At 43.2% G+C, this 26250-nt stretch overlaps 1 protein-coding gene across 1 annotated transcript in view; it reads left to right on the top strand.

Moving 5' to 3' along the window:
• Positions 1 to 26250, top strand: part of Rgs22 (regulator of G protein signaling 22) — a 106263-nt gene that overhangs the window by 60415 nt on the left and 19598 nt on the right. The window contains exons 15-18 of the mRNA XM_075961195.1: positions 13230 to 13424; positions 15280 to 15372; positions 23881 to 24050; positions 25672 to 25834. Coding sequence (XP_075817310.1) covers positions 13230 to 13424; positions 15280 to 15372; positions 23881 to 24050; positions 25672 to 25834 — 621 coding nt within the window. The remainder of the gene's footprint in view (positions 1 to 13229; positions 13425 to 15279; positions 15373 to 23880; positions 24051 to 25671; positions 25835 to 26250) is intronic.

Consider the following 26250-nt stretch of genomic DNA (forward strand, 5'->3'; position numbering starts at 1 on the left):
AGCCAGGCTTCATTCCCGGGCACTGTGAATCACTGAGCAGTCAGCAGGGTTCTTATGTTACATCCATTTTTGCTAGTGAAGTGGACTCAGGGTGGACATGGACAGCGATCCCTCATATCCCACCACCCACCTTCCACAGTCATCCCCATTCTGGCCTTCAGGACACCACGTGCGTACTCCAAGTCTGATCCTGAGAGCTGATGGGGACAATGGTGACATTGCCTCCACTCTTATTCTCTCAGTCCAGTAACTTTTAAATTTCCCTTTGAAGCATAGACCATGCAAACTAATTCAAAATAACTATGAGTGGTTGTCTAGAGACAGAATGGTCTCCCTGGCTGCCTTCGAGCTGATGGTGCCATTGCATCTAAGAAAGGACATCCCAGTCAGGAGGAGACTCGGTTAGCAGGGGTATCCCTGAAAGTGTCACAGAAGCAGACCTTGACTGTGTCCCCTACTTACCATCCTGAGATGTCTGCTTCTCTGTCTGATACATTGGCTGGAGGGCATGCAGTGAGTGAGAGTCCTGCTCTTCAGCGGGCAGGTAGCCTGAGGCACGGATGTTTGTTCTCTGGGGTGCAGCGTCTGTTGTTGCTCTCCGAGGTGCAGCATCTGTTGCTGCTTTCTGGGGTGCAGCGTCTGTTGTTGCTCTCCGAGGTGCAGCGCCTGTTGTTGCTCTCCGAGGTGCAGCGCCTGTTGTTGCTCTCCGAGGTGCAGCGTCTGTTGTTGCTTTCTGGGGTGCAGCGTCTGTTGTTGCTCTCCGAGGTGCAGCGTCTGTTGTTGCTCTCCGAGGTGCAGCGTCTGTTGTTGCTTTCTGGGGTGCAGCGTCTGTTGTTGCTCTCCGAGGTGCAGCGCCTGTTGTTGCTCTCCGAGGTGCAGCGTCTGTTGTTGCTGTCTGGGGTGCAGTGTCTGTTGTTGCTCTCCGAGGTGCAGCGTCTGTTGTTGTTGTCTGGGGTGCAGCGCCTATTGTTGCTCTCCGAGGTGCAGCGCCTGTTGTTGCTCTCCGAGGTGCAGCGTCTGTTGTTGCTCTCCGAGGTGCAGCGCCTGTTGTTGCTCTCCGAGGTGCAGCGCCTGTTGTTGCTCTCCGAGGTGCAGCGTCTGTTGTTGCTGTCTGGGGTGCAGTGTCTGTTGTTGCTCTCTGGGGTGTACTGTCTGTTGTTGCTTTCTGAGTGCAGCGTCTGTTGTTGCTGTCTGGGGTGCAGCGCCTGTTGTTGCTCTCCGAGGTGCAGCGCCTGTTGTTGCTCTCCAAAGTGCAGCGCCTGTTGTTGCTCTCCGAGGTACAGTGTCTGTTGTCAGTGCAGCCTACTTGTCACTGGCCTTTCCATCATATCCGCTTGCTGATCTGTTGTCCTGTATCAGCCCTGTGTGCTTTGCTAGGATGGATGGACATTCCCGTGAGACAAGCTTTTTGTCGGTCTGGTTTCTTTAAACCAAATAAGTGACTATGATTATGTTCTTATTGAATTACTGCTCATTGATTTTTATATTTATTTTTAGAGGTTACATATCTCCCTTAAATACATGCTGCTTTTTTTTAATAAAAAAAATAAGATGATAAAATCCTTGGGAAATTCAGATTGCCTTTGGCTGGTAGAAATTTTCTTAGCTATTTGTCATTTTACTCCATAGTGTACTTGAATCCATTTTGCTCAAGATGTCTTAAGCTGGTCAGTTTTTACAACTCTGGTCCATTTTGTCCCTTGAGTTTATGGTTTGTTTCTGGCTTTCCTAACATGTTCTGATTTTTCATTCTGTCCAAACTGGTTCAAGCTAAGCGCCCCTCCGATATCCTACTGGCATTTTCTGACGTTCTTTTGCTCTGCATCCTCGTTAGGAAGGGCTGAGCCGCTGAGCCGCGGCCAGGAATTCTCAGTGTGGCTGTCATCACGCCGTCCTCTCGTTGCAGTCCCATCATGTGCCGATCCCAGCAGGAGTTTGCCTCTCAGGCTCAGGATGTTGCAATCCCTAGAACCCTGTCATCAATTGCTAACTGAGCAGCGCAGGGCACTTCACACACCAGTCCCTCTGTGCGAGGCTTCATGTGTAGTGTGTCCTCTCGCACGGCTCCTCAGCGATGCTTTGAGCTCGTAGCGGGATGCGAGAGGCCACTAAAAACCATCCTTTCTTCCTCCTCTGCAGGAAAAAGGTTGGATTGCTTGGATTTGCTTGTTGTTTTCTTTTTCTGCCTCATCTGAGCTCAGATCACAAGGTTCTTGCCCACTGGAGCTGAGGATGGTTAGAAAGCAGACTTCCCTTTTGCCGAGTTTTGTGGTTTCTGGAAGCATCCAGCACTGGGGCATTCATGTGCCTGTTATAAATGCCCTAGGGACTCCCTTTGCCTCTCGTTTCAGAGAAGAGTTTCATCTCTGTGTTATGTGTGTTCTCAGAACTGAGTTATTGAGCCCAGCTGAGAGGTTCCTGTGTCAGCACAGCAGTGTGGCCTCTTGTCACCGTTGAGCACACAGCTGCGGTGCGGTGCGGTGCGGTGCGGTGCTGTGCTGTGCTGGACATGATGTGTGGGGTGAGTTGGCTCTTTAGGAAAGCCAAGCTCCGAGTTAAGACCCAGTAATAGGAGTTTTATTTCCCCTCACGCTTTTCTGTTTCCTCTTCAGAGCTGCTCCTCAGGCTTCCCCGGGAGGGCAAACTGACGAGTTCTCCCCACTACATCCTGACCTCCTGACTAGTCTATCAACTCCAGTTAAATTCGGCATTTAAGTTCAGTGTTGCCCTTCTGAGTACTGTTCAACTGTGAAGAGACGAATTTAAAGAAACACTTTCCTCCAAAACTTCACTTTGCTGAAACCACGAGGGAGTGTATTTTATTCCACACTTTTCAAAACTGGGGGTTCGTTGAACAGCGTATAAGGAAAATGTTATCAATTGGTGCGTGCCGGTGGGATATAGGATATCCTAGCCATGTGGCTTCACCTCCAGTGAGCCTCAGAACTAGCTGACATCATCTGCCTCGCCCTCCTCCCCCAACCCCATCTCACCCCTTCTAATAGTCACGGTAGAGAAAGGGAGTCTTTGCCTTTCAGTCAGCGGTGTGATGATGAAGATTAGCGGCTCCGTGTGGAGGGCAGCCCTGGTCTGTGGCGTGTACCACATGCTGGGCTCCGTGTGGAGGGCAGCCCTGGTCTGTGGCGTGTGCCACATGCTGGGCTCCGTGTGGAGGGCAGCCCTGGTCTGTAGCGTGTACCACATGCTGGGCTCCGTGTGGAGGGCAGCCCTGGTCTGTAGCGTGTACCACATGCTGGGCTCCGTGTGGAGGGCAGCCCTGGTCTGTAGCGTGTACCACATGCTGGGCTCCGTGTGGAGGGCAGCCCTGGTCTGTAGCGTGTGCTGGGTGGAAATGATCTCGGCGCAGGCGGCTTCAAGCTCCTGTCCTGACAGGGTAGGACACAGAGCTGGTCAGAGGGCAGCAGCTCACCGTCGTGTTGTGTTCCACCAGGTAGCTCTGCACAGGCAGATGACATCACAATCCTGAACGGTAGTGAGGCATTGGGAAGCATTAAGTGTTCATTATCTTAGATTTTAATATAATTTCTGAAATTAAAGTTATATAGTTTAACTTTTGAGAATGATTAAATTTAATAGTTGGTTCACAAAATATCCGACAGTTTTTTATTTAGCTCCCATGAGCTAGGATAAGACAGCATACATTCTAATGACGGGGATGGGGGAGAAAGAGAGAGACGGAGAGAAAGAAAAAAGAGAGATGGAGATGGGGAAAAAGAGAGAGAGGGAAAGAGAGGGAGAGAGAGAGAGAACAAAGAAGTACCATTCTGATCCTCTCTGGTTTAAGTTTCACCAACATTAGAACTGGAAGTTCCTACCCTCCACCTTCAGAATTTTCTCCAAATTTCAGAAACTGCTCAGACCCTCCTTGTTTGTACCTCTCAAAGATGGCATATTACCTTAGCTCCAGATTTAACAAGTCCCCCATGGTTTGCTTACCATAAACTTGAAAAGGAGCTGATGAAAAACAAAATCAAAACTTGGCAACACACCTTGACCATTCCCGTAGCTCCGAGAGTTCCCTCCTTTTGTCTTCATAGTATGTGAAGGGGTAGCATGGGCTTTGTGGGCTGCCTGCCTCTTCCCAGGGGTCTGGCAGATTCGGTCGACACTGGCTGTCAGTCTGCCTGGCAAACCCCAGTGGACCTACCTAGCAATCGGAGAAGCAATGGCAGACGACCTTGATTTCTGATATTCCTTCGGGAGGTCTCTTGGAAAACTCCTTGAATAATTTGCAAGATACATATTAAAAAGCCTCCTGCTAACCTTACCATTATAGTCAAGTAATAAACCTAAGAAACAAGGGCCTCTCAATGGCACACAATGCTGAAACATGAATGGCTTGTCCTAACCTCTGTGCTACTTCCGCTAATTACTTTGCAAATCTGTTGGCTATTACTTCTTAAATCATCACACCATAACTCTGCGTGTTTATGGGTACATTGTGATTTGATGTGTGCATACCTAATGTAGTGAACAAAGCACGCTAATACGTGTGCCCAACATCGCACACAGCTATCATGTCTGTCTCGAGACCATCAAAGGAAAATCTACACACGTGTCCTCACTGTCTGCCGGCCCATCTCGTCTGCCAGATGTCCTCTGAGCCCGTGTTAAGGTCTCACAGCGTGTAGGTTTGGAAACGTCTTCCAGTTCCAGAGTCTTGTGTTTCTTCCTCTCACTTCCAGTCCCGGCCTGGTGGTGACAGTCAAGCATCATGCAAGGAGCGTAGCCAGGCAGGCCCATTAAGCTCCACACACCCCATCATTAACCGAATACATCAAAAGGACGCATGTGAAACCATTCCATTAGCGCAGCCAACAGCTGCAGTGTAGCAGGGCGAAGCCGCACATGTGGTGCCATGTTTGGTGGGTTTCTCGACTTTGCCTTTTAAGGCTGCACAGAAATGGTTCTTGTTTTCATTGGTGCCCAGTGTCAGGCTGCAGCTCCTCAGGGGCTGAGCTTGTGGCAGGGTTCCTTCCCAGGACCGCTCACCTTGGGCACAGTGAGAGCGAACACACGGCACACATGTGCCCAGAGCAAGATTGGACTCTCCCTCCATAACTCTCATGAGTTAGTATTTGCTACAGAGAAACCCAGCTATCATGACAACCGCGGAAAGTCTCACAGTTTCTTTGCTTTTTACATTGTCTTTTAAAAAAAGGAAAGAGAAAGGACATATTCAGAAAGTCCAGCACTCTCGTCTGCCAGGCGTGATTGTCCAGGCTTGATGGGATAAGAGGAAACCGGCGTGGTAGAAATGAGTCCTCACGTATTACGGCGTATTTAAAAGGAGGGTGGTATGTACTAAAGGAAGAAGACGCTCACTGTTGCTATTTATTATGGTCATGGTGTTGGGTATTAAATCCAGGGCCTTACACACAGCAGGCAAATGTTATACCCACAGAACTGAAAGTTATCAATTGATGATATTTTAATCTAGCGTACAGAATACCACAGGCCTGGAAAATCTGAAGTTCCTTGGCGAGCGTCATAACGTGTTTGCTCCGTCTCCCAGGAAGTACCGAGCAGGTGGCGTCACAGGAGTGCACAAGCGTGCACAGGAGTGCGCAGGAGTGCACAGGACACAGAAGTGCACAGGAGTGCACAGGCGTGCTCAGGAGTGCACAGGAGTGCTCAGGAGTGCACAGGAGTGCTCAGGAGTGCACAGGAGTGCGCAGGAGTGCACAGGACACAGAAGTGCACAGGAGTGCACAGGCATGCTCAGGAGTGCACAGGAGTGCTCAGGAGTGCACAGGCATGCTCAGGAGTGCACAGGAGTGCTCAGGAGTGCACAGGAGTGCACAGGAGTGCTCAGGAGTGCACAGGCATGCTCAGGAGTGCACAGGAGTGCTCAGGAGTGCACAGGAGTGCACGGGCGTGCTCAGAAGTGCACAGGAGTGCACAGGCGTGCACAGGAGTGCGCAGGAGTGCACATGAGTGCACAGGCGTGCACAGGAGTGCACAGGAGTGCTCAGGCGTGCACAGGAGTACGCAGGAGTACGCAGGAGTGCACAGGAGTGCGCAGGAGTGCTCAGGAGTGCACAGGCGTGCACAGGAGTATGCAGGAGTGCACAGGAGTGCTCAGGCGTGCACAGGAGTACGTAGGAGTGCTCAGGAGTGCACAGGAGTACGTAGGAGTACGCAGGAGTGCGCAGGAGTGCACAGGAGTGCGCAGGCTTGCACAGGAGTGCGCAGGAGTACTCAGGAGTGCACAGGCGTGCACAGGAGTATGCAGGAGTGCACAGGAGTGCGCAGGAGTGTGCAGGCGTGCGCAGGAGTGCACACGACGTCTCTAATGAAGAGCTGAGGTTTCCTGAGCAAAAATACAAATATTTCTCCATGTGATGCCAAAATAAGTAATCATATAAAAATAACTTAAATGGGTGTAGACTTATTTACTCAGCAGTCAGGAAGCAGAGCTGGGAGATTATAAACATGAGACCAACCTGGGCTACATAGTGAGACCTTTTCTTATCACCCCAAAAGTAAGTTAAATGTTATTATCATTTATTGCCCATTAAAAAGCAAAAATATTTATCAAAACATTGTTTTTCTTTTCCATGTCCTTTTTATTGGTTTTTGTCTTTGTTTCTTTGGGTTCATTTTGCTATCCCCTCTTCCTCCTCCTGTTCCTCCAGCTTCTCCCTTCTCCTCAGCTCTTCTTCCTGTTTACATGGTACCTATCCACCCTGTGTCCTTTTCTTTCCCTTGCCCTGTTAGCAGTGCAATAGTCTTATTAAGAGTTTGGTTCAACAAGACAAGAAAATGGACTCCCAGAATTTTCAAACTGTAAAAGATTTTTTTTTTAAGGGAGAGGCCTTCTGCTTCCTCCGCCCCCATTTGATGCACTTGCCAAGAAAGTGAGTCACAGATGCAGGTGTGGAGATGTGCGGGCAAGCTGCCCAGCATGCACTTCCTGATTATATAACCTTTGAGGGTCTCCAAGGGAGATGGCGCTAAGAGCTGCGTTGTGCACAGCGCCAGGCAGCCTGATCCTGGCCTGGGAAAGCATCATAAGTTAATGTTTAAATTGGAATCATGTCTGCCACAGCTGCGTGTGTGTGACCCTCTACCTTATGGTTAATCAGAGTGGCCGTGCAGAACATGAAAGGAGCATTTTCTCTCCAACAGGAGCTGTGTTGTTATTTGTTCTGTGCTGAAAAAGAGCTGGGTGGCCAGAAAAGCAGCAAATGACCCGAGATATTGTAATAATGTCTCCAACTCGTAATTAAATAAGTTATTCAGGAAATATGCGATATAGTCTTTGTATTTCGTCAAAACGTTAGGTAGCAGCAACTTAAACTTTACAAAAATTATAAAGGTGCTTAACTTTTTATTATGTAAGTTATTTTATCTTCTTTATATATATGAGCATCCTATACTTGTTATAAGTCATGAAGTTGTTCCTTGATTATTAGAAAGACATTTTGAGATTTTAATTTTTTTAAAGATTCATTTTCTTTGATGCCTGTGAATGTCTGTCTGCCTGCATGTGCACTGCCTGCACTCCTGGTCCTCTTGGAGGTCAGAAGAGAGTGTTGGAACTCCTGAGACTACAATTAAGGATGTTTGGGAGCTGCTATGTGGGTGCTGGGGACTGAACTTGGCTCTTTTGAAGAGCAGCAAGTAGTTTTAACTATTCCGGCCTGATATTCAGATTTTGATGCAGGAAGTCAGTTGAATACACTGTAAATTTACTGTAAATTTACTGTAAATTTACTGTGTTTCCTGAAGTTGTGAAACATTGGCTCTGAACATAACATGGCCATTGTTATCTTGCCTAGTAGCTATGACTACCGGCTTGATCAGGCCTGTTGCTACATCCTTGTGGAAGGAGGGATGAAGGAGGGCCATTAGACTCTAACCTGAACTTCTAGCCACTCCCTTGTGACCCAGCAGTAGGCAATTTCCCCCTAGCTATATGAGGTATTGGGAATGTAGATGCATTCTAGGCATATGAGGTACATTGCGTTATATATAGGAGGTGAAAAATTATCTGACGGAGGGCTCTACATATGCAGATTTTGGGAGGCTGAACCTACCCAGGTTGGTAGGAGACTTTTCAGGGATATGTGGTCAATCACACACGTGTGCGTAATCTCCTATAAGTAGCTGAGTAAGAGTAGCTCATAGCTGGACCTGGGAGCAGTCGTCCATCTTCTACCTGTCTTTGGTACTTTTATCTAGAGTGAGTATATATTTCTTTACGTCTCCCCAGGAAAACTTTAAGAACTGACAACTGAATTCTATCTTCCTATCTTTACTCCTTGGCTATCTTTGCCCCCACCCCCTTGGAGAGGAGAGGAGGCAGGGGACAGCTCCACAGAATGTGCTGTTGTTGACTTGGGAATGGATGCCAGCAGGTTGGTGGCCTCTTAGGTCCCTGTCCTACCACTTTAACACCCTCTAGTTATTTGATTTTACAAAATATATATATAAAGAATCAAGGAGATGGAGTAAATCTTGTTACTTCTGAGGATTCTGCTGGTCATCATAGGAACCAATACTTGAACAAGGGGAAATTTCTTAGGTGATAATGAACAGTGTTCTGAAGTCCGCGTTAGAAAGCAAAGGAAAGGAGAGGGTGGAAAAGAAGCCACTTAGGGGTGATCATCTGGCAGAAGTGCTGGCCTTTGACAGTCTGTCCATCTTCCAACGTCTTTCTTAATCTTTCTTCCATGTTTTACAGTTTTAATTATAGACGTCTTTAATATCTTTGCTTAACGATTATTAAAAGGTAATTTTAGGCTGTTTTGAATAAGATTGTTTTCCTGATATCTCTCTTGGTGTGTTTGTCATTGCCATACAGGAAGACTATTAGCTTTTGTGCATTAATTTTGCTGAAAATGTAAGTTCTGAGAGTTTTTTGCTGAAATCTTAAGGCTCTCTTAGAATCATGTCATCTGCAAAACAGGGACTCTTAACGTTTTTCTCCCTCTTTCTTCTGGACCTTTAGCATGATGTGTGGTGGGTCTTTCCAGAAGCTTTTTCTGCATCTATCAGCATAAGCTGTAATCAGAGCTTTCTCTGACCTGCCCCATCCCATAGCCATTTCTAAATAATCACTCAGAGGCTTAATATTAATTACAGAATGTTTGACTATAGTTCAGGCTTATTATCAACTAGCTCTTATGTTTAAATTGACCCACTATTATTAATCTATGTATTGCCACGTGGCCATGGCTTTTACCAGTCTGTTGGCATCTTGCTTCTTGAGTGGCTAGCTCCTGACTCTCCCTTCACTCCACCCTTCTCCTCTCTGTATCTCCATTTGACTTTTCCACCTATCTATATTCTGCCTGGCTATCGGCCAATTCAGATTTTATTATCAGCCAACGAGAACAACACATATTTACAGTGAGCAGAAGGGTTATTCCACAGCAATACACATGTGGTTTCTGCCTTTGAAACAATTCATGTCCTTTATAGCATTTGCTGATTTATATAATATTGAACCAACCCTGTATCTCTAGAATAAAGCCAACTTGATTATGATGAATAATACTTTGAGATATTCTTGAGTTTGTATAGCTAGTATTTTGTTGAGGATTTTGTATCTGTAATTGGTCTGTAATTTTCTTCATCTTTGTCTGGTTTTGTAGAAGGAGTTTGGCAACGTCTCTTCTTTATTTATGGACTAGTTTGTAAAGCATTGGTGTTGATGAAGTTCTGGTAGAATTTACTAGTTTGGAAAGCATTGGTGTTGATGGAGTTCTGGTAGAATTTACTAGTTTGGAAAGCATTGGTGTTGATGGAGTTCTGGTAGAATTTACTAGTGGATCCATATATGCACTGACTTTTTCAGCTGGGAAACTTAAATTCAATTTCACTGCATATTATACTTGTGCTTAAACTGTTTGTCTCATCCTGGTTTAATTTTTTTTAATATTTATTTATTTATTATGTATACAGTGTTCTTCCTCCATGTATGCCCGCACGCCAGAAGAGGGCACCAGACCCCATTACAGATGGTTGTGAACCACCATGTGGTTGCTGGGAATTGAACTCAGGACCTCTGGAAGAGCAGCCAGTGCTCTTAACCTCTGAGCCATCTCTCCAGCCCCTCCTGGTTTAATTTTTATGGGTCATGTGTGTCTAGAAATTTATCCATTCTTAAATTTTTTCAATTTAGTGGAATATATGTTTTTAGGTAAGAGCTAATGATCTTCTGAATTTCATTGGCGTCTATTTTAATGGCTCTCTTTATGTCTCTAAATTTATTAATTTGGATCTTCTCTCTTTTGGCTAGTTTGCTTAAAGGTTTGCCTTTTAAGTCCAGAAGAAGGTGTCAAATCCCCCGGTGCTGGGATTACAGACAGTTGTGAGCTGCCCAGTGTGAGTGCTGAGAACTGAACTCGGGTCTTCTGGAAGAGCAGGAAGCACTCGTGTGTGCTGAGGTGTCTCTCCAGTCCTGCACTCTGACTTTGTGGGCACTTAGAGCTATAGATGTCCCTCTTAGGATGGCTCTCACTCTATCTCCTGGGTTTTCATATGTTGTGTTTTCATGTGTATTTGACTTATGAGTGTTTGTATTTCTTCTCGATTTCCTCAGCTTGTTCAATAGTGTGCTCTTTAGTCCCCGTGAGTTTGCACATGTCCTAGGGTCTCTCTTGCCTTTGGTTTGTACTTTGATTCTATTGGAATCTGGTAGAATACCAGGAATACTTTAATTTTTCTGAATTTGTTAAGATTTCCTTTGAACCTTAATAGATGAGATAAATTAGAAAAAGTTCCATGGGCTTCTGAGAAAAATGTGTATTCTGTGGTGTTTAGATAGAATAGAATTCCATAGATGTCTGTTAAGTCCATTTGATCTGTGATATCATTTCATTGGGGTATTTCTCTGTCTGTTTTTTGATGGGATGCCTGATTAGTTGCTGAGAGTGGGGGTGACGTCACCCAGTGCTTTGTGCTTGGGTCAATCCGTGAGTTTACATCTGGTAATATTTTATGAAGCTGACTGTGTCCGTGCTGTAGGCATGTGTGTTAGAATGATAATGTCCTCTTGATCGACTGTTCTCTTAGTCATGAGTAGTGTCCTTTATCCTTCCTCGCCTGCTTTGAATGTGTTGCTGGATGTTTAGAACAGTGGTACCAGCTTATTTCTCAGGTCTGTTTGCTTGGGAAACCTTTTCCATCTAGTTATTCTAGGTGCTGTCTACCTTTTGTGATGAGGTGCTTTTCTTGGAGGCAACAAACAGATGGCTCCCAGTTTTTGACCTAATCTCCTAGTTCCTTTGGACTGAGTAATTGAGACCATTAGTATTCATTCAGATGTTTGTATCTTTGCACATAGTCATAACCATCTTTCGTTCCGTCTGGTATGTCATCTAACTCTGCCTCACTACTGTAGGGATAATAACTTCGGGGGGGGGGATGATATTGAGTTGGTTTTTCATATTTCTTATGCCCCTGTGTTGGGATTTACACATCGGGTATAATTTTGTTGCTTGCTTTATGTTTTATCAGCTATATTTTTCTAGTTGAAGTGTTTATAGTGAGACTTGGCTGTGGTGGTGTGTCCTTGAGAAAATAATTGCTTAGTTCAGGAGCTTGGGGTGTCTGGCGTAAGTTTTATATCATTCCCTGTGTAGGATAACTGGGAAAGCAACCACGGCTTCTTGGTAGCACAGCTATGCAAGTTTGCTCTAGCCAGCCAGCAAGAGTGGCCCCTCTGACTTCACAACTGCTGCAGGATAAACAATCAAGGATAATATGGAGTGGGCATGGATTTTAGTTATTAAAATTAGGGGTGGAAGGGAAATAAGGTGACCAACTGTGACGACCAAAGATTGACTTCGGAAAAGAATTGAGTCAGGTAAAGTCGGTGGGAGGAAGAAGCTGGGACACTCTTAGGGCCACAGACTGAGAGGTCGTTAAATCTCTGGCAGGTTGCAATTAGATAAAAAGAGGAGGAGGTAAGGATGAAAGAAGGAAGAAAAGAGCTCCGAATAAGAGCTGGGTCTATGAGGTGGTTGAGGAGTCAAGTCTGTCTGACAGTCAACAGGATGGAGAACACAGCAACTGCCCTAACACCTGAGCAACAGGCGGACAAAAGCAAAAGCGCCAGGAGAGATCCATGCAGGAGCGGAGTAAACAACAGAAAATGAGGAACAAAAATACCTCCAGAGTTAATCGCTGTCAGCTGTGCTGAGCTGGAGTTTCTTGGTTTCCTCTGGATCCCTGGCAGGTTCCTAGTGCTGTGATGTGGGGAGGAGAGAAGGAGCCATTGGTCTCTGCAGCCCCCCCCCCCCGTGTTCCTGGGGGTTTGCACATGAAAGGGTGAGGTGGTATGTTCTTTCCTGGTAGTTTCCCTTAGATTCCTGCACTTCTGGCCTCTCATGGTTCTGCAGGTCTGGGTTATGTGAGGGGCAGCACTTCCTGAGCCTTAAAACATTTTTAATATGTACACACACACACACACACACACACACACACACACACACACACACACACACACACTATCTACTATTCAGGGATAGTGATACCACAGTGTTACTAAATTGTTCCTCAGGTCTAAACAGCTATTATTGAGCAATAAGACAAATAGAACATGGGGGGGGGGGCGTGTCATTTGTGGGAGGCTTGGGAAGTTCTGGGGTATCCTCCCAGTTACTCCTATCACCTTCCTGCATCCACCCCAAAGTTAGACACCAATGGAGATATTTTATGCCCAAGGGGGCGGGGGCGGGCAATTGACCATTCTTAGAACTACAGGCTGGGCAATTTGTTTGAGAATTGGATTAGAAGACTACCAATAGCCAGATTTTTAACCCTGTATGATCTTGGCTTTTATTTCTTATGTTTTTGTTGTTTGTTTGTTTGAGATGGCATCATAGCCCACTTCAGCCTTGACTGCACTATAAAGCGGAAGTGACCTTGAGCTGACCTTTCAGCCTCTGTTCCTGAGTGCTGGGCTGCAAGCTGTAGTGCAAAAGGCTGTGTCCAAGCAGTTTAGAGCTGGGGTGCAGGTGAAGGTCAGTGGTGGAGCCCTTGCCTAGCACGCAGGATTCCTTCTGTAACACGCACAAGGAAACCGTTATCTGGAAACATCTAGCTGCTAATTTTCAGTGAAAAACAGAAAAGAGAGCATCCTTTCTGACAAATCTAGTGTGCGTCAAGTTCAGTTCTGTCATCTTTGCCAACGAATTTGCTAACTCTCGTGGCTTCTCACAATGCCCCCTCTGTCCCACCCTCTCCTCCCTTAGTATCTTTTCGCCACTTACATTGCTCCATCAGCCACTCTCGACATTGGGCTGCAACAGGAAGAGAAAAAAGATATTTACATGAGAATCCAGCCACCGTTTGAGGACCTCTTTGATACAGCCGAGGAGTACATCCTCCTCGTCCTTCTGGAGCCCTGGACACAGATGGTGATGTCAGACCAAGTGGCTTACAGAAAGGTACCATGGCCTGGCCAACAGTGCTTGCAGAAAAGGCTCCAGTATGGCCTCAGGGGGCACAGCCTCAGGGGGACCACACCCCTGGGTGGCCCGGCCTCAGGTGGGCCAGGGCTCTGTAGTCAGGACTGGGGAGGACCCAAGGCACAGGCAGGGAAAATGTTTATTCACTCTGTTTACTTTTTATCTTTATGATTTTTTTGTTGTTGCCATTTCCCTGCTGTCTCCTAGCAGAAGACTTAATCTCACAGTCCTAGCTCTCTGTACAAATACATCAGAAGAGAAACGTGAGCTTTCCGTTAGTGCAAAGTAGCCAGATTGGTGTTGTCCTTCCCTGATGTTTTCAGCAGTGATCTCACAATGAACGGAAATACCATTTTATTTTCTGCTGGATGCTTACAGTAAATATCACACCCGTAGAAAATCTAAATGCTTCCCGTGTATCGTGAAAAGCAGAGCTTCTGACTTCAGGGCTTCTATTTAAAGTACCGGGTGTTCATCCAATCAAAAGCTTGACTGGATAAGTTGTACACAGCTTTTTACATTGCAAAAGATGTCAGCACTGGAATACATTCATTATTATTATTGATAGATATAGGAAATTCCTTTAGATATTTCTTTAGAATCACAAGTTAAGACTGTCCTTGGGTATTTTTCCACCAGGTAAATGCGTGTACTGGGTGCATGAGGCCATTGTTGCAGGGGCTGAATTCTTTATTAATATCCACTCAAGGACTTGAGTTGTCTACCAAGAAAGATAAATTAAGCAATTATGATAAAATTAATATAGAAACACTTTGCATAGACTCATCTCATTGGATTGTGACTTAAATAATTTATTAAATAACTTAATAAATTCAATGACCAAAATAATTAGATTTCATTCCTTAATTCTTGCAGTTCTAAAACATTAACCTTTCTATTATAGAAAATACACTAGAAAGACTAGACTATCACGTGATATTTTAAAAGCCTCTCTTAACTCATATTTGTGATATATATTGCAGTTCATAGAAGAAATGTGAAGTCTGGAAGCGATCCTGTAATTGTAAAAGAAATTTGGAAGTATAGTTGCCCTGAACCAAAACATTTTGGCATTAGCAAATGAATCTTATGAAAATGTGTAAGATGGATTATATACTGTTAGTTCTTAGCAAAAGGGAAAACACTGATCTTAGTTCTGGAACCTTTTTCGACTTCAGTCCAGAGGACTCGCTGAGTATGTAATGTAATCTCGTAATCTCGTTCCCCAGAAGGACTTCCAAGCAGACCCTCAGAGCTAGCTGTGAAGTACAGGACGTTCCCAGGCTGCTAGCCAGCCAAACTTGACTGGTTTATCCCTGCAATAGAGAATCGGAGAGTGGCCTTATTCTCCTGCCTATAGAAAATTACACTTTATAAAATGTTAGAAAGACAAACCTGCTATAAGCAGTAATTTGGTCAACTGCTTCCTCTTTTGCTATAGCAATAAAACCCTTAGGAATACCAGTAAACAGCCTGTCCTTTCTTGTTCTCCTGTGAAGTATTTGGTTCCTACACCCAGCAGCCTTTGTCTTCTCCTTGATTCATTCTGTGACGTTGACTAGAAACCGGAAATGTGACCGCCATATTCCTCTTGCCTGTGTGTGCCCCAGGGAGGAGGGGTTCATTGACAGCAACTGTGTAATTGAATAGAAAATGTTCATCCTTCGTTGTGTATATTTGTCGTATCACTTGATTGTAGCTAATATTTTAATGGCATGGGGTTTTCTGCTCCTGCCTCAAAGGCAGTTCGCCTTCTTGGAAGCCCACTGTTTCTGGTAAACTGTGCTCCGTCCCCCATTTTTCATGATGCACGTTCAGCTCTGCTGATTTTTAGGTGACACTACAAGAAGAGACTCGGCAGCTAGATTCCACCTACTTCAGGAAGCTGCACACTCTGCATAAGGAGACAATTTCCAAGAAGGCTGAGGTAAGACTCTGACTTAGGATCCAGAGACAGTACCATCTTGCACACTACATTGAGACGTGGAGTGGTTAAGGACTTGGACGGGGCACCAGCCTGCTGCCCCACGGCCACACACGCTGCGTTTGACAGGCCACGGTGTTAAAGTGACATGTTCAACACTGCTGGAGAAACCAGGTTGGCAAAGTGACAGAGCCCTAAAGGTCACGATAATCCCTTAAACGATGCCCACTATTTTCTGCATGTTAGTAACTGTATTCATTGTCAAATTACAGGAGTCCATTTGCATTCTCAACAAAAAGAAACCCTCAGATTTTTTTTTTAAAAAGAAAAATGGGGAAATAGTTGGAAAAGTCAGTAAAAAGATCATAGGATTGGATAGGATATTAACTCTTATCTTTATTTACAAACCGGTGACATTTGTTTGTTTTGAGACAGTCCCGTGTAAACCGCGTGGCCTTTCCCTAGTATGTAGCTGAGGAGACCTGTGCTCACCCTCCTCCTGACACTGCCTCTCAAGTACTGGAGGGATTACATGTATGTGCTATCATGACCAGCTCAAATTTTCAAGTTTTATATTGATTAGATAAATTTTGATATGCCCATAAAAACCATAAAATTAATGAACACATCTACATAAAATTTGCAGTTAATAGACCTGTTCAGGACATACAGTTATATAAATATATGGCATAAAAACACTGATGTCAAGTTGAGTGTGGTGGCTCACACTCCCGCCTTTAATCCCAGCACTCGGGAGGCAGAGGCAGGCCGAGCTCTGTGAGTTCGAGACCAACCTGGTCTACACAGAGAGTTCTAGGACATCCAGGACTGCACAGACAGCGCCTATGTCAACAAAATGAACAAAAACCCAACCCTCCACTCATATCATGTAACCCTGCTTATGTAACATTACATATATTTACACACATGTACATATATGCAGAGAGAGATCTGGGAAGAAGTTCAGCAAAATGGGAGAGATAGTTCTGAGTGCTGGGTTTGGGTAACTTTTAGTTTCTTTTTTGTGTTGGTTTTTATATAAATAAGGTTTTTTCAAAAACAATAGTTTTTATTTATTTTTAATTTTTTTAAAAATTTATTTATTTATTAAGGATTTCTGCCTCCTCTCCGCCACCGCCTCCCATTTCCCTCCCCCTCCCCCAATCAAGTCACCCTCCCTCATCTGCTCAAAGAGCAATCAGGGTTCCTTGACCTGTGGGAAGCCCAAGGACCGCCCACCTCTATCCAGGTCTCCTAAGGTGAGCATCCAAACTGCCTAGGCTCCCCCAAAGCCAGTACGTGAAGTAGGATCAAAAACCCACTGCGATTGTTCTTGAGTTCCCATTCTTCCTCATTGTCCGCTATGTTCAGCTAGTCCAAATTTATCCCATGCTTTTTCAGACCCAGGCCAGCTGGCCTTGGTGAGTTCCCGATAGAACATCCCCATTGTCTCAGTGTGTGGGTGCACCCCTCACGGTCCTGAGTTCCTTGCTCGTGCTTCGTCTCCTTCTGCTCCTGATTTGGACCTTGAGATTTCTGTCCGGTGCTCTAATGTGGGTCTCTGTCTCTGTCTCCTTTCATCGCCTGATGAAGGTTAATATTCAGGAGGATGCCTATATGTTTTTCTTTGGGTTCACCTTCTTATTTAGCTTCTCTAGGAACATGAATTATAAGCTCAATGTCCTTTATTTATGGCTAGAAACCAAATATGAGTGAGTACATCCCATGTTCCTCTTTTTGGGTCTGGCTTACCTCACTCAGGATAGTGTTTTCTATTTCCATCCATTTGTATGCAAAATTCAACAAGTCCTTGTTTTTTACTGCTGAGTAATACTCTAATATGTATATATTCCATACTTTCTTCATCCATTCTTCCATTGAAGGGCATCTAGGTTGTTTCCAGGTTCTGGCTATTACACACAATGCTGCTATGAACATAGTTGAGCATATACTTTTGTTGTATGATAGGGCCTCTCTTGGGCATATTCCCAAGAGTGGTATTGTTGGATCCAGGGGTAGGTTGATCCCGAATTTCCTGAGAAACCGCCACACTGCTTTCCAGAGTGGTTGCACAAGTTTGCATTCCCACCAGCAATGGGTGAGTGTACCCCTTTCTCCACAACCTCTCCAGCAAAGGCTATCATTGGTGTTTTTTATTTTAGCCATTCTGACAGGTGTAAGATGGTATCTTAAAGTTGTCTTGATTTGCATTTCCCTGATCGCTAAGGAAGTTGAGCATGACCTTAAGTGTCTTTTGGCCATTTGAAGTTCTTCTGTTGAGAATTCTCTGTTCAGCTCAGTGCCCCATTTTATAATTGGGTTAATTAGCCTTTTACGGTCTAGTTTCTTGAGTTCTTTATATATTTTGGAGATCAGACCTTTGTCAGTTGCGGGGTTGGTGAAAATCTTCTCCCAGTAAGTGGGTTGCCTTTGTGTCTTAGTGACAGTGTCTTTTGCTTTACAGAAGCTTCTCATTCTCAGGAGGTCCCATTTATTCAATGATGCCCTTAGTGTCTGTGCTGCTGAGGTTATACGTAGGAAGTGGTCTCCTGTGCCCATGTGTTGTAGAGTACTTTCCACTTTCTCTTCTATCAGGTTCAGTGTGTTCAAACTGATATTGAGGTCTTTAATCCATTTGGACTTGAGTTTTGTGCATGGTGATAGATATGGATCTATTTTCATTCTTCTACAGATTGACATCCAGTTTTGCCAGCACAATTTGTTGAAGATGCTCTCTTTTTTTCATTGTATACTTTTAGCTCCTTTATCGAAAATCAGGTGTTCATAGGTTTGTGGGTTAAAGTCAGGGTCTTCTATACGATTCCATTGGTCGACTTCTCTGTTTTTATGCCAATACCAAGCTGTTTTCAATACTGTAGCTCTGTAATAGAGTTTGAAGTCAGGGATGGTAATGCCTCCAGACAATCCTTTATTGTATAAGATTGTTTTGGCTATCCTGGGTTTTTTGTTCTTCCATATAAAATTGATTATTGTCTTCTCCAGATCTGTGAAGAATTTTGATGGGATTTTGATGGGGATTGCATTGAATCTATAGATTGCTTTTGGTAGAATTGCAATTTTTACTATGTTGATCCTCCCAATCCAAGAGCAAGGGAGGTCCTTCCATTTTCTGGTGTCTTCTTCAATTTCTTTCTTCAAAGACTTATAGTTCTTGTCAAATAGATCTTTCACTTCCTTGGTCAGGGTTACCCCAAGATATTTTATGCTATTTGTGGCTATCGTGAAAGGTGATGCTTCTCTGATTCCTTATCCTTAGTGTAAAGGAAGGCAACTGATTTTTTTGAGTTGATCTTGTATCCTGCCACATTACTAAAGGTGTTTATCAGCTGTAGGAGTTCTTTGGTAGAATTTTTGGGGTCACTTATGTATACTATCATATCATCTGCAAATAACGAAAGCTTAACTTCTTCCTTTCCAATACTAATCCCCTTGATCTCCTTATGTTGTCTTATTGCTATTGCTAGAACTTCAAGCACTATATTGAAGAGGTATGGCGAGAGTGGACATCCTTGTCGTGTTCCTGATTTTAGTGGAATGGCTTTGAGTTTTTCTCCGTTCAATTTAATGTTAGCTGTTGGCTTGCTGTAAATAGCTTTTATTATATTTAGGTAGGATCCTTGTATCCCTATTCTCTCCAAGACCTTTATCATAAAGGGGTGTTGAATTTTGTCGAATGCTTTTTCAGCATCTAATGAAATGATCATATGGTTTTTTTCTTTCAGTTTATTTATACGGTGGATTACATTGATAGATTTGCGTATGTTGAACCAGCCCTGCATCTCCGGGATGAAGCCTACTTGATCATAATGGATAATTTTTCTAATGTGTTCTTGGATTCGGTTTGCCAGTATTTTGTTGAGGATTTTTGCGTCGATGTTCATGAGTGAGATTGGCCTGTAATTCTCTTTCCTGGTTGAGTCTTTGTGTGGTTTTGGTATCAGAGTAACTGTAGCTTCATAAAAGGAATTTGGTAATGACCCTTCTGTTTCTATATTGTGGAATACATTAAGGAGTATAGGTATTAGCTCTTCTTGGAAGTTCTGGTAGAATTCCGCATTGAAACCATCTAGTCCTGGGCTTTTTTTGGTAGGGAGGTTTTTGATAACAGCTTCTAATTCTTCGCGATCAACAGGTCTGTTTAGATTGTTCACCTGGTCCTGGTTTAACTTTGGTATATGGTATTTATCTAAAAAAGTGTCCATTTCTTTTACATTTTCCAGTTTTGTGTTATACAGGCTTTTGTAGTAAGATCTAATGATTCTCTGAATTTCCTCTGTGTCTGTGGTTATGTCCCCCTTTTCATTTCTGATCTTATTTATTTGCGTGTTCTCTCTCTGTCGTTTAATTAGTTTGGATAGGGGTTTGTCGATCTTGTTGATTTTCTCCAAGAACCAGCTTTTTGTTTCATTGATTCTTTGGACTGTTTTCTGTGTTTCTATTTTGTTGATTTCAGCCCTCAGTTTTATTATTTCCAGTCTTCTACTTCTCCTGGGCGCGTCTGCCTCTTTTTTTTCTAGAGCTTTCAGGTGTGTTGTTAAGTCCCCAATGTATGCATTCTCCGTTTTCTTTAAGTAGGCACTTAGTGCTATGAACTTTCCTCTTAGCACTGCTTTCATTGTGTCCCATAGGTTTGAGTATGTTGTCTCTTTATTTTCATTAAATTCAAGGAAGACTTTAATTTCTTTCTTAATTTCTTCCTTGACCCTGGTGTGGTTCAGTAGTTGACTGTTCAGTTTCCATGAGTTTGTCGGCTTTCTGTGGGTAGCATTGTTGTTGCCTTCTAACTTTAATCCGTGGTGATCAGATAGGACACAGGTGAACACTGATATTTTTTTGTATCTGTGGAGGTTTCCTTTGTTTCCAAGAATGTGGTCAATTTTTGAGAAGGTTCCATGAGCTGCAGAGAAGAAGGTATATTCTTTCCTCTTTGGGTGGAATGTTCTATAGATGTCTGTTAAGTCCATTTGCTTCATTACCTCCAATAATTCTCTTAATTCTCTATTAGGTTTCTGTCTGATTGACCTGTCCCTTGGAGAGAGAGGTGTGTTGAAGTCTCCTACTACTAGTGTGTGTGGTTTGATGTCTGCCTTGAGTTCTAGTAATATTTCTTTTACATAAGTAGGTGCTTTTATATTGGGGGCATAGATATTCAGGATTGAGACGTCATCCTGATGAATTGTTCCTGTTATGAGTATAAAGTGACCATCTCAGTCTCTTCTGATTGATTTTAGTTTGAAGTCAGTTTTGTTAGAAATTAGTATGGCCACGCCTGCTTTTTTCTTAGGACCATTTGCTTGAAACACCTTTCCCCAACCCTTTACTCTGAGTAGGTGCCTGTCTTTGTGGTTGAGATGTGTTTCTTGCAAACAGCAGAATGTTGGATCCTGTTTTCGTATCCAATCTTTTAGTCTGTGCCTTTTTATAGGTGAATTGAGCCCATTAATATTAAGTGATAGTAATGATCAGTGGTTGTTTACTCCAGTTATTCTTATTGCTTTTGGTAGTAGAGATTGTGTGTCTCCCTTCTTTGAGATGTGCTGGTGAAGGGTCACTAGATGCCTGAGTTATTGTAGGCAGTGTTGGCAGTGTTGGATTCCTTGGGTTGCGATTTTCCTTCTATTACTTTCTGTAGGGCTGGATTTGTGGCTACGTATTGTTTAAATTTGTTCTTATCCTGGAATGTCTTGTTTTCTCCATTGATAATGAACGATAGCTTGGCTGGGTATAGTAGTTTGGGTTTGCATCCATGGTCTCTTAGCTTCTGTAGTACATCTATCCAGGACCTTTTGGCTTTCATAGTTTCCATAGAGAAGTCAGGTGTAAGTCTGATCGGTTTACCTTTATAAGTTACTTGACCTTTTTCCTTTGCAGCTCTTAATATTCTTTCTTTTACCTATATGTTTTGTGTTTTGATTATTATATGGCAAGGAGATGTTTTTCTTTGATCCAGTCTGTTTGGTGTTCTGTATGCTTCTTGAATATTTAAATGAATATCTTTCTTTATGTTGGGAAAGTTTTCTTCCATAATTTTGTTGAAAATATTTTCTGGGCCTTTGAGCTGCGACTCTTCTCCTTCTTCTATTCCAATTATTCTTAGGTTTGGTCTTTTTATTGTGTCCCATATTTCCTGAATGTTATGTGTTGAGAATTTGTTGGCTTTGCTGTTTTCTTTGATCTGTTTGTTTATTTTCTCTATGGTGTCCTCAGCATCTGAGATTCTTCTATCTCTTGTATTCTATTGATTATGCTTGTTTCTGTAGACTCTGCTCGTTGACCTAGATTTTCTATATCCAGCTGGTCCTCAGTTTGTATTTTCTTCCTTGCCTTCATTTCAGTTTTCAATTCTTGAACTGTTTCCATTACCTGTTTGATCATTTTTTCTTGGTTTCCCAGGGTATCATGTACGTATTTACTCATTTCTTCAAACTTTTTGTTATACTTCTCATCCATTTCTATAAGGGCATTTTTTACATGTTGTTTAAGGGACTCTATTGCCTTCATAAAGTCAATTTTTTCCACTTCTTCTGTGTTAGGTTGTTCAAATACTTCTGTTGTAATATCATTGGGTTCTGGTGTTTTCATGTTGTTTTTCAGATTATTGGGTGAATTCTTGCCTTGGCGCCTGCCCATCTCCTCCTATTGATCCTATCTAATGGGTCTTTTAAAAACCGGATCAGGTTTCCCTGCTGGCCAAGGGCTCCACTTACGAAATGCCCTCGCTCTGTTTCCTGGTTCTTGCCGCAGGCCAAGAACCCTCTCACCCCTCCGAAGGGTCTTCAGGACAGGACCAGGCTCCCCGTTTGCCAGTGACCTGGCTAACCAGAGGCCTACCTCTTTGATTTAAATGTAGTAGGGCGATCTGCTCTCCTTATTGCACGCCTGTCCCCGCCGCTTGTGTCTGCCTCCGCACCGGTCCCCGCAGCTTGCGTCTGCCGCTGCGCCAGTCCCCCAAAGCCTCTTCCTGAATGCGGTGCCTCTCCGCCGCGTCTGGACGTTGCGGCCTCTCCGCCTCCGTGCATCTGGACGCCGCAGCCTCTCCCAAAACAATAGTTTTTAAAATAGAACTTAGTAGTTGTTTTGTTGGTGCCAAAGTTCTCTATTTGATGTACCACTCATTCAAACCTGGGAAGAGCACAGGCATTCGGAAAGGTCCTCTATAACAGTGATGTGCTTTAAGTTCCAGGGGCAACATTTATAATGCTATACACAATTCCTCCATATAAGGAACATTGCTTTTTGAAATATTTATAGTTTATCTCACGACTGCACATTTAAAAACACTAATACAGAGGGTGAGTTATCTATATTAAAAATCATGTGGTTTGTGCTGGAGAGATGACTCAGTGGTTAAGAGCCACTGGCTCAATTCCCACCATCACAGGTGGCCACAAGGGTCTGTAACTCCAGTTCCAGGGATCTGATGCTGTCTTCTTACCTCTGCACACAAGGTGCACATACATACTTGTAGGCAAAACACTCACAATAAAATAAATTTTAAAAATTTTAAATAATTATGAGAGAATATTTAATATCCATTATAAATTATTAAGATAAAAATATAATTACAAAACCATAGCTACATGATTTTATTCCTCATTTTAAATAAACTACATATACACATATATTTATATATATAATATATAAAAATGCTATATTCATGTATATTATATATTATATTGTTGTATATTATATATAATATATTCTTATATTACATACTTTATATTTTATGTATACTATAGCATATATGAATATGCTATATATAACATGTGATTTTTGATATTTTATATATTATATATAAATATGTTGTTTATATATCATATAAAATGCTATTTTATATGTTTTAAAAATTACATTTATTTATTTATTGTGTTTCTGTGGATTTTAGAAGACAACTTTTTTGGGTTTTGGTATTTTTTTTTGTGACATTGTTTCTAAGTAGGCCTGTTTGTCCTGGAACTTGCTCTGTAGACCAGGCTAGGTTCAAACTCAGAGATCTGCCTGCCTTGGCCTTCCAAGTGCTGGGATTAAAGGTGTGCACCATGCATATATAGTTTATTTATATGTGTGTGTATCTACATAGATTTATATATAATTCATATGTATGTACATATATGGAAAGAGACTAAGAGGCTTTTTAGTTTTTGGTTTTGTGTTTTATTGCAAAAGGCATTTCCCCTTTACTAAGAAATAAAAGTAATATTTTGAAGACAAATATTTTGTACACTGGGCACCCTTATGAACTTGTGTTCATACACACGTGCACACAGAGTACTTTGTTTGTATTATACACACAGTGTTTACTAAATACTCATTAAAAAGGAGCAGTGAAGACCTTGAGAGTCAGAATGTGAACATCTAGTCTGTCTGTCTAGCTCTACCAGTTGTAAACTGGCCTCGCCCAGAAGTTAACTTTTATTTCAGGTTTCATGTTTAAAACTGCAAATAATTTGTTGCATTTAAGAGATTTTTGCGAAAGCATTTTGTCCCCAGGACACTGCTGGACCTGCGGCTGGCAAGCTGTCACTGTCTGACGTCTCTAAACAAACGGAGTACTGGAGCAACGTCCCTGAGGAATACCAGCATTTCACCTTCAGTGATCTGCTCAACAACAAGCTGGAATTCGAACATTTCCGCCAGTTTCTAGAATCTCATTCTTCAAGGTGAGGAAATACCTAATTTTAAATATATTTCTCAGTAAAATAAATCCTTTTGTGATACTAATTTTGATTTATGCTATCTTAATGGCTTGGTAGCAGATTTTTTTTAAAGATGGGAGATAAGCTTGTAATTACATTCATGCACAGAAAACTTAGCAGTGTACATTTAACCCAGTTTAGTGGCTAGCTCTTTGGCCTTTGCTTTTTCCAACTTGGCAATTCAAGCCACAGATTTAGGACCCAGAACGCTGCCTTCCCAGGTAGAGGCAGATCTCACCATATCTGTCTCTGTAATTGGTCCAGCAGCTTACCAGGGCACCCTCGTCCTCTGGGTTAACCTGTGTTAGACAATAGTGATGCATGTCTCCCTGGGGACCAGCTGCCCCAGCCTGACCTTCCCCTTGATGATGTGGTAGGGGACCCCCATCTTTCTACACAGGGTAAGCTTGAAGACCACCAACTCAACGGGGTCTGCGTCATGGGCACCAGCAGCTGAGTCTGTTCTCCACCAAGGTGGTGACTGTATTGACCCCTGCTCAAAGGACAAGTGGTCTCTTAGTTGGGATGACCCCTTTGCCAGCAGCCTAACCTTCTTCTGCTCTGTGTCTGGCCCGTACTTGTGGGCAAACCTAAGCAGCTAGGTAGCTGTTTTCTGGTCCAGGGCCTTGCGGGAGCTGGTTAAGGGCAGGAGATATTTTAGCCGTTTATAAAGGACGGTCCTTTGCCACTGCAGTCTAGTGTAGCGGGGCCGTATGACAAAGCTTTTGGGCTAGATGTTCTGCCCAACGGTGATGTTCTCAGGCCTTTTCTCAAACAAAGAATTTACCACCATTTTGACCTTCTGTTTCTTCACGTCAGCAAGGGGCAGGGGCCACCTTCTTTCTCTGGGGCCTCTTGTTGGCCAGAGGCAGTAATCTTTACCTATGTCAGTAAAAACTGACAGACAAAAGTCTGCTTAAAAGACCCTGATGAGCATGCAACTGCTTTAGCCTCCCATGTTATTCTCATCAGTCGTGCAGTGCTTGGGGCTATTTTTAGTACTAGCTGGCTTGAAGCAACTTTTAAGCTTTCTCTTCTGCTGCTCCCTTTAGTATTTTTGGGAACTGTCTCTTATAGTTGTTCCCTAATTACTGTAAAAGTTCGCAGTTCTGTTAACTAACATATAAATCAAACATTGCAGTTTTAGAAATTTTTGTACTATGAACTGAAACTTTGATCATATTTTTCTCTCACATTAACAGAAACTGATATGAAATTAGGGTCAAACTTCTCCTTATCCTGATGAGGATTATTCTGAATTTGTACCATTATCAAATAACCATGGCATATATGTGGCATTTCCCCGTATTTGATGTTGAAGATGCCAGTCCAATCCTCAGATGCAACTCTGAGACACCGCCAGTAAACGAGAGATCTGCTGCGTACCCCATACCTTCACCAGAAAGCCGTTCATGTAGCGAGAGTTAAGGCTGTAGCAACAGCGGAGCCATCTGCTGGGCTTGGATGAGGCTGTGCTGTAGACACTCATCCTTGATCTGACCAGACAGCCACCTCCCGCCTGCCAGCAGCTTGGCCAGTGTCTAATTGACTCTAGAGGCTAAAAAAGAATGTACTCTCTTTCCAGCATCGACCTTGCGTGTTGGACAGACATCGAACAGTTCCGAAGAATGCTTTTTAAGGACCAGAAGCAAAGGGAGGCAAAGTCTATAGACATTAAAAACAAATACCTTAATAAGAAGTATTTCTTCGGCCCCAGCAGCCCAGCTTCTTTGCATCAGCAGGACCAGGTATGAGCATGTTTTTGCTGTGTGTTACAGTTTTGGAGAGACACTTTGGTTTAGGTGTTGGTGGGCATCTATAGATCCCTAAAGTTCACTCAAGTATTACATGTCCTAAAACATGTCACTTTAAAGTTACTTTATTGGATAAAATGTCATTCATCTAGGTTGGTTTTAAGGACAGTGTTCATAAATTTGGGGTACAAAGACAGCGTCACACTGATTTGATTTTGTCATTCATTGAGTGCCCGTGTGTGTCGCTAGTGTCTCACGCTGTTTTAGGTGCTCAGGACCAAGTGCGAAACCACAGGGACAAGGGCCTTGGGTCTCCAGCAGGAGAAAAGGGCCACATTCACCCCTGAGCCAAGCTGCTACCTCAAAGGCTTTTGATCTTCGAAAACACCGTCTACCATTCTCTCACCCTA

Source organism: Microtus pennsylvanicus, chromosome 2 (genome assembly GCF_037038515.1).
Source record: "Microtus pennsylvanicus isolate mMicPen1 chromosome 2, mMicPen1.hap1, whole genome shotgun sequence".
NCBI lineage: Eukaryota > Metazoa > Chordata > Mammalia > Rodentia > Cricetidae > Microtus > Microtus pennsylvanicus.